Source organism: Atta cephalotes, assembly GCF_000143395.1.
Source record: "Atta cephalotes unplaced genomic scaffold scaffold00055, whole genome shotgun sequence".
NCBI lineage: Eukaryota > Metazoa > Arthropoda > Insecta > Hymenoptera > Formicidae > Atta > Atta cephalotes.
Window position 1 is genome coordinate 924,454 of NW_012130119.1, and position 9,268 is coordinate 933,721.

The 9,268-nt window shown below is 33.5% G+C and overlaps 1 protein-coding gene across 1 annotated transcript in view; it reads left to right on the plus strand.

The window, feature by feature from the left end:
- The first annotated feature begins 2,308 nt into the window (after positions 1-2,308).
- Positions 2,309-9,268, plus strand: part of LOC105623296 (probable E3 ubiquitin-protein ligase HERC4) — a 7,246-nt gene continuing 286 nt past the window's right edge. Inside the window, exons 1-17 of the mRNA XM_012204694.1 lie at positions 2,309-2,319; positions 4,079-4,257; positions 4,337-4,447; positions 4,546-4,668; positions 4,747-5,022; positions 5,182-5,333; positions 5,405-5,521; positions 5,699-5,959; positions 6,135-6,262; positions 6,452-6,620; positions 6,887-7,177; positions 7,455-7,634; positions 7,747-7,833; positions 7,897-8,082; positions 8,279-8,589; positions 8,665-8,814; positions 8,913-9,252. Coding sequence (XP_012060084.1) covers positions 2,309-2,319; positions 4,079-4,257; positions 4,337-4,447; positions 4,546-4,668; positions 4,747-5,022; positions 5,182-5,333; positions 5,405-5,521; positions 5,699-5,959; positions 6,135-6,262; positions 6,452-6,620; positions 6,887-7,177; positions 7,455-7,634; positions 7,747-7,833; positions 7,897-8,082; positions 8,279-8,589; positions 8,665-8,814; positions 8,913-9,252 — 3,072 coding nt within the window. The remainder of the gene's footprint in view (positions 2,320-4,078; positions 4,258-4,336; positions 4,448-4,545; positions 4,669-4,746; positions 5,023-5,181; positions 5,334-5,404; positions 5,522-5,698; positions 5,960-6,134; positions 6,263-6,451; positions 6,621-6,886; positions 7,178-7,454; positions 7,635-7,746; positions 7,834-7,896; positions 8,083-8,278; positions 8,590-8,664; positions 8,815-8,912; positions 9,253-9,268) is intronic.

The following is a 9,268-nucleotide window of genomic DNA, read 5'->3' on the forward strand; positions in this document are numbered from 1 at the left end:
TTTTTTAAATTTGACTCAAAATACTATAACAAAAACATGTCCGAAAAATTAAATTAAAATATTATTTGCAAATTTTTATTTTAAGCAATTATAAATTTTTTAGATATAACCTGTGAATATATTAGTTTAGTTATATCCGACAAGACAAGATTTTATTAAAAATCGCAGATTTTATGAAAGTTCACGTGACTACAAATTGAAATGATTAATAATAAGAAAATAGTATAATATATAATACTAATTTTATAATTTATTAATTTCATAAATATGTATTGTGATTTTAATGTTGTCCAAATTTGATTATCAATAGACGTGATAACTGTAGAAAAAAAAAGTTATAATTTTTGGCGATATAAAAGATTAAGAATGCATCGGATTATAAAATTACCGAATACTGGATAATACTACCGGATATCCGGAAAGAATGTAACATCGAATATTCGGGAAGGCAATTTTTCGAATCGAATATCCGATATTTGCAAATTTAATCACATTTTCCTGTCAGAAAATGTCTTCTAAAAAAATCTGTAAAAATAAAAAATTGTAATTTAAATTTGCAGCGATATATAATAAGATATATTTATAAATATGCATACTTTTATTTATAGAACATTTATATATAATAAAAAAATCAACAATTTAATGATATAAAATTTAACCGGATACTAATAATATCCGATCGAATAGTAAAAAAATGCAAGATAATACCAGATACCGGATACTTTTCGGATATCCGGTGCATCCCTAAAAAAAGATATTATAGCATTACAAGTATATATATTTATTTATTCAATACTTATACATATAATAAAAATCATAAATTTAATAATTTAACATCCAAATTAATAAATATTTATATTATAATGTTTTACCTGGAATTAAAAATTTGCTTTGTCGACATCAATCAAGTTCGTTTCCGTTGCTCCACAATATTCCTTTAATTATTTTCTCTCTTTCTCTATCTGTTCTAATTCCTATTTTTTTTTACAATTTTTAGAACTATATAAGAGATATTTATTGATAATAAGATAATTAACCATCTACATTTGTTTGCTTAATTATTTAATTTCGATACAGCAGAAAATATCAGAGTCCTTCAATTATGTTCTTCCGCATTTCTCGCATTTCCCCTTATTATTTAAAAATATATTTAGAATCGATGTGTTTTTTAATAATAATTCATTGATATAGGTATTTCTGGCTGCTTTATATTACTGGTTGCAGTTTTTTTGTTGTCAACCGCTTGCGCTCGCGCGAACGGGAGGCTATATATATATATATATATATATATGCACGCCAAGCTATATGACGTGCACAAGCTATATGCAGTATCTGATTACTGTGGATTACCGCTCGTCATGTCAGTTTAGAGAAACATTGCAATTGTCACTCGTCGATCTCTATATATTTCGCTTTCCGGTCAGACTCTGCAGAGGTCTATTAAAAAATGTAAGTGAGGTGCAGGTGCATTCTCAGTTGATAAATAATAACAATAATATACTACAGTTATATGAACGGTATGAATGACATATCGCGTCTTCCTCGTTCTCGGTCGTTCTCGTTTACTTGTTCCGCGCAACAAGCTGTGTTCCATTCATCGATCTGCAACGATGTGATAACCTAAACAAAACTAGCCATTCGGATCTCGCCGATCTTGGAGGTATATCGATCAATCGTTCGTGACGTTCAGGGACGATTGGATTTTCAATAAACTCCGTTGTTATTCAACAACAATCCTAAAAAATAAAAATCGAAGTGTAAAGCTAGTGGCACACGATTTCATACGTGGTACTGTATTTTAGTAAATTACTAGAAATTCTGCGCTCTGTGTGGTGCAATGCTAAAAATTTACTAGAACGCAAGCAAGCCAGCAAGAAAACATGCATCGTGTGTCACTCACTCGTCGAACGTGTAAAAAAAAAACATAGAAGCGTAAATGAAGCTTCTGAAAAAATCTGAGAAAATTGAGATAATCGAAACGTAAAAGGAACATGTATTTTTGTCGCTTCCTCTTTACATTCAATTTATGCTCCAATTTTTATACATCCTTTTTTCTTACTCTTGTTTTAACAAAATCACTCATGATCAGATCGTTTCGAGGTCTAAAGATAAAGGTACTCTTTAAAGATAAATCGAGATTAATTCTTAGAAATAGAAAGAGATAAAAAGTAAATTAAATTGAAATTAAACTTCGTCTACATTGATAGAAACGGGCATAGCTCATCTTTTTCTAGTTCTTACAATTAAAAAGATGAATCGGGATTAAAGTTAAATTATTACGTTGATAAAAACAGACATAACGAAAAGGATGAAAAATAAGTTAAATAAATTAAGTCGAAATTGTAATTAATTGTATTGATAGAAATAGACACTAGTGATACCAGAATAGATACTAGTCGACACAAACACTATTCAGCAAGTAAATAACAAAAGTAGAACGCGACTAATTGTACTTGACTTGTGTTACTAAGTGGAAAGTACTCAAAATCGTTCAAAAAAAAAAAAAACAAACAAACGAGGGAAGAAAGAAACGGCAATTTCGCGTTTTACGCGATGTCATTCCATGTTCTGGAACTATCGACGTCATCATCGAACGATCGCGAACAATCGAACTCGCTCAAAGTCATTCCGTTCACATTTACATTTCATGACCAGAATCTTGCGAAGGGGAAGGGATTTCGAGGGATTATTTCGTCTCGTTTCCTTCCCAACGGTCTTTTCATCTGTTCCGTTCAATGTCTTTATATATATTTCTTTCTTTATCGTTCTTAAGACGATGAGCAGCCTGAGGAGCGGCGGAGAAGAAGGCTCGCTCGAGAATATTCGCTTTGCGGAGTGTTTCACGAAGGTGCCCGAGCTAACCTCTCGGCCGCGCCGTGAGTCTCCTACTCTTTCGTTTCGTCTGGCTTTGATACACGCGGTGAAGACACAAGGACTGTTTGGAGCGCAATCACGGTCGGAGTTGAGGGACGCACGTTAATCGCGACAGACACGGGTAGTTCTCGTGGCCGCCGCGACTTGACGTGTTCGATATTATTCATTTGACAACTTCGACGTACCGACATTCTTGACACGAGAGATCGAAGTCCGGAGCACTCGGAGGATTATTTTTACAATCACGCGTCTTGCGTAAATACACCACACACGTCACACACACATGTGCCGCCCGCGAGCCTGATGCCTCTTCGCGTGCGCGCGCTCGCGCGCCGCGAAAATCGAGGGAGATATAGATAAATATGGTTAGTCACACTCAGATTCTCTTACTCAGCCTCGGCGCAAGATATCCTCTTTTTAGGTATGCTTGGCTTACCTAAAAAGACACGTGAACTTACAGCCCTCTGTAGAGTCGCGATGCCTAACCGCTCGGCCGAGAGAGAAGCGTCGATCAGAGTTAATTGTTTTGCTAATTGATTTGTCCGGGAGAAGCCCGGATTTATTTATCGAAATCCAAAGTAGGGATAAACCGATGCCACGTGATGTCTGAGACGTTCTCTCGCGTTTGGAAACTTATTTGAAGCGGAAAAATCGAAGTGATATAAATGGCAAAAGTTAATTATTAAGTTGTTAAGAAATTAATAATTGTTGTATGGAATCGTTAGGTACATGAATCGTATTTATAGATATTAGTAATTCAAAATATGACAGGCTGTACAATAAGAGAATTGTTTATTTTTGTTGAATGTTTGGATGAATTTATAGTACTTTGCATATATAATACACATCTATGTTGAAAGTGATATATACATATATATTTTTTATTTTATTGTATAGAATATGAGGTCTGTTCTTTTTAGTTGAATTTTTTGCACGATTCATTCATGTTGGGGAGAAAAACAGAAAAGATAAATTGAGCAAAAAAAACAGACCCAGAGATTAAAAGTTTTATGTTATTAATTAAGTATTTATGTTAGGAACAATATATAAATATTTTTATGTCTTTGATATCAATTTAATATTTCATTAAGCAAATAATACATTTGCTGTATTATATATAATTCCTTTTTGAATATTTAATGATGTATATAACTTATTTATTAAATTATATATAATTTTTATATCTGTGCATATAGGCAGGCAGATCAAGAAAGTGTTCGACAGATGAGAATGATCTAGCAGTGAAGCGGATCAAGAATTATTGCAGAATGTTCTGTTGGGGCAGTACTATTCATGGGGAGTTGGGTTTGGGCGGTATCGAGGATGAGAATATTTTTATGCCAAGAGAAGTGGATTTTACAGAAGCCAGCAATGTCGAGCAAAGTAAGACCCTTGAAAGATCTTGATGCAAAGCCTATAAAATTTCTGTCACGAGAATGTTCTGATAAAAATTAAATTTCAGTTGCATGTGGAGAAAATTATACTGTAGCTATTACGAAAGAAGGTAAAGTGTATTCCTGTGGTAATAATGACTATGGACAGCTCGGTCATGAGAAGGCGAGGAAAAGGTTACGTGAGTACAATAAGAACTATCAATTAAATTAAATGTGCCATTTAGATATCTCCTAAAATTTTTTATCAACTTTGCTAAAATTGATTTCTTTTATATAGAACTGATACCTGGCCTAGACGCATTTGTATTCAGAAAAATAGCGTGTGGTAATTGTCATACTCTGGCTGTGAATGAGTGGGGACAACTCTTCAGTTGGGGTTGTAATATGAATGGTCAACTAGGTAACGTATACATTATATTTTTTTATCTATATATAGACTGCTATTAAATATGATAATCATATATTTATCGTTTCACAGGATTAAATAGTGTCGATTGTACAGAGCGTGTTCCACGTATGGTTAAAGTATTGGGTACAAATGTGATAGTGCAGATTGCTTGTGGTATAGAGCATTCAATCGCTCTAACTAACGACGGAGAGCTATATGCATGGGGTAGTAATAGAGAGGGACAATTAGGATTAGGGTTGTACACGACGACTGAAATAAAACCGAAAAGGATTTCTACTTTAGCTGCCGTACCAATTGCATTTATCGCATGCGGCGGTTATCACACTATAGTCATATCAAAATCAGGTAAGGCACTGTTGTGTACTGTTCGACTTCACGTGAATAAAGCCTATTCTTGAATCTATATCGCATATGAAAATCTGTAATATACATACTGTATACTATAGGATTTCGTATGGAATATTTTTCAGGAATAAGGCTCCTGCATTTGTTGTTTTCTCATAGGAGCTGTATTCTCATGGGGGAGAAATACCTTTGGACAATTAGGACTAAATGATGTACAGCAGAGAAATTTACCATGCCAATTACGTACTCTGAGAAACGCGAAAGTATGCTATGCGGCATGCGGCGAGGAATTCTCAGTGTTTTTGACAATGGTAAATTTTATTTATCCATCAGACTCTGAAAATTAGAGAAATCTTAAAATAATTTTCTGCGATTATTTCAGGACGGTGGAGTATTTACATGCGGTGCTGGAATGTATGGTCAATTAGGCCATGGGAATACTACAAATGAGATTTTGCCGCGGCAAGTTATGGAGCTGATGGGTAGCACGGTAACACAAGTAAGCTATAATTTACAAAAATAATATTGTGTTATAATTGTGTACATGATTAAAATGTAAATTTACATTTTTATGATGAAGATATCATGTTAATCTTATTTATTTTATAATTTATATATATTTGTTAATCTATTTTAAAAAATTACATCTTAATGATATTAACATTTTATTGTACAGATATCTTGTGGTAAAAGGCATACATTAGCCTTAGTGCCGTCTAGAGGGAGAGTTTACGCTTGGGGTTTGGGAGGCGCTGGACAATTGGGAAATCGTGCTTCACAGAGTGCTACAACACCACAAGTCGTTCTAGGACCTTGGTCTTCGCCGAGTGGATCATCAGTGATGCTCGACCTACATTATAGCCCTCAAATCGACTGTGTTGTTAAGCACATCTTTAGTGGAGGCGATCATTGCTTTGTTACGATCAGTAACAAAAAAGTGTGTTTTTCCATATTACTCATGCTCTTATTGTTAAATTATTTTCCAAATTTATAAATTTATATCAGCAGTTTTCTTTTTGAAAAAGAAAAAAAGAGCACAACGGAATATTTAATTTTGCATCATTTCTGTAATAAGATATAAAAAAATTATCTTTACTTAAATATATTTACAGGATAATATAGAACCGAGCGACTGTAGAATATTAGGGCCGACTTCCCAAATTCTTACAGTGATGGAAGAAAAGCTAGCCGAATGTCAGAATATCCCACCAGGTTCACCAGTGAATCATGAATTAATGACGTAAATGAAAAATATGCATATTAAAGAAAAATTATGCAATCTAATACAGAAATTAGGCGCTCGCACTTTTTTTTCGTATTTTTATTATTGCTGAGACATAATGTCTCAATAGATTTAATCTAATCGATTTTCCATAAGATTTTCACCTCAGTTATCGTAGATTTTAAGTGTTTATACGATATTTTTCAGGTATCTAGAAACTGTATTCAAAAGTCAAGCGTGTATAAATGCATCCTTTTTGCTCAATAATGACGCGCATTATGGATGTTCGAGCAAGCATCATGGAATTAATATCGACTATGCTATCAGATTATTTGGAATTATTTCAGAACTGGACAACGGCACGATTCAAGAACTAGTACGTATTCACCTACATAACCAACACCGAATGCAAAAGTTTATTTTATCGCATAAACGTCACACAAGTTTAATTGCTATATATAGCAAACTGATCTAATTCAATGTTGATATTCAATGCAGTCAAGAAAAGGAGTAAATTATTTACACATACAAACATGAATGTTCAAACATTTGAGTTCGCTCGGTATTTGTTAAATTTATACTCAACTTACGGATACATGTAAAATACTGATCAATCTCTAAATGATGACGTTTTCATTTCAGATTTTTGCATGCGTAACTGAAAGTCTGATACCATCGTTTGTTGACTCTCCGCCTGATGTGGAATCCTTAAGAGTGTACTTAACGCTACCGCTATATCATCGCTTCGCAAATCTGTCCAACTATAGCTCTTTGCAAACGCCATTCTGTAAGGCAGTATTGAAATTGAAAGCTGAGGCTTGTAAGATCGTAGGCATATGGTGGAGCTCAGCCCCTTCGTACTACTTCGAGAGACTCGTGAGAATGTACAAGTCCGTGGTGCTGCACTTTGTGAAACAGTCGACGGCGGATAAAGTAAATTGCGCGCAAAAATGTTCACATAAATGATAAGCGAATCAAGCGATTAGAAAGAAAAGATTTTCACAAATTTTTTGAGCTTTTCTATGTTGCGTTATAAGTTTAATAATCAAAAAATTGTTCTGTAACTGATTCTTGTTTCCGCTGTAAAAGAATAAGTCAATTGCAAAATTACAAAAATATTTTTATATATAAGATACTTTATGAAAATTTTGTCTTAAAGAGAGATGTAGATTTCTTTTATATGATAATTTTGGAGAACATGTTTCCACAGGTCATCATGTGGACTGAAAGCCTGCAATGTGCTTTACAACTATTAGGACTATTATATAAACTAAATATCATAGCTGGTATACGAGTACCCCACGAGACTTTCCATTTGTCAGAATTATCAGAATTTGTAGATATTGCTCATGAATACTGCAAATGGCTAACAGAAGAAGATCGGTCTTTTGTAAGTGACTCTAAATTTGATGTTCTCCACTTAATTCATGTATATAGTGAATTAAGTAACATTGTACTCATTGCTATGCACATATAATATTAAAATTCCTATAATTTTTCAGTACCGTAAAATATATTTCTGTAATTATCCTTTCCTGTTCGATGCCGAGGCGAAAACAAAGTTGCTCGAAACCGATCAATCTATACAGGTATAAGAAAGAATCTATTTAAAAATAATCGTGTGCATTGTGTAATAAACTATATTATATTAGATGCAATCCGCGATGAATGAAGTGGCATCACGAGTTGTGAGAGATATAATGCTCGGAACACCTAGCCTAAATTTTCAACAGTATAGTCAATTTGTAATATTGCATGTATCACGGAATAACATAGTCAATGACACTCTGGATCAACTGCTGAAATACGATTCTAACGAATTAAAGAGACCACTTAGAGTAAGTATTAAAAATTTCTAACGCCTTTTTAAAGATTTATAGCCTTTTTTTAAGAATTAGATAAATGTTTTGAATTTATTAAAATTCAATATTACATTTTAAAAGAAATGTCATAAATATTCTAAATGTTATAGTGTATAATTTTTTACAAGCACTAGATAATTAACATATAGTTACAGCATTCAAATTCTTTCAGGTTAAATTTCGTGATGAAGAGGCTGAAGATGTGGGTGGCGTGAGGAAAGAATTTTTTATGCTTCTCTTCGCAGAGATTCTCGATTTTAAGTATGGTATGTTCCAAGAATACGAAGAAACAAGGACAATTTGGTTTAGTTCAGATTCATTAGAAGAAGAAGTTATGTATTTTCTAATTGGCGTTCTCTGCGGCTTAGCCATTTACAATTTTGTAATTATCAATTTACCATTTCCACTGGTAATGTATAAGAAACTTTTGGGAGAATCGGTCGGACTAAGTGATATCAAGGAAATGTCACCGACGATAGCTAGGTATTTCGTTCATTCCCAAAACTATATACGTTATTTATCACATAAATTAATTATCAATGAATATATGCATTATAGAAGTTTAGAAAGTGTTCTCGAATACAACGAATCGGATTTTGAAGAAGTATACGGTTTGTGCTTCGAGATAAGTAGAGAAGTGTTTGGCGAACTCAAGAACTTCGAATTGATACCCGGCGGTGATAAAATTCCTGTAACATTAAAAAATAAGTATGTAAACATTGCATGTATATCGACATTGGTAATAATAATAATAATAGAAGAAGAAGAAAAAGAAGAAAAGGAAAGCAAAACGCTTTTGTTTGCAGGCAACAATACGTTGACCTTTACGTGGATTATATATTAAACAAATCAATAGAAACGCAATTCAAAGCGTTTCATAAAGGCTTTCATAATGTATGCGGTGGAAGGGTATTAGAGCTATTTCGTAGTCACGAATTGATGTCGCTTCTCATTGGCAATGAGAATTATGATTGGGAAGAATTGGAGAAGAATGCCACGTATAAGGACTGCTATTCCAAAAATCATCCTACTATCATGCTCTTCTGGCAGGTCTTTCATGAATTGCCATTGGAGGAGAAGAAGAAATTTCTACTTTTCTTAACAGGCAGTGACAGAATACCTATACAGGGCATGAAAGCTATAAAAGTAAGAGAAAGTAACA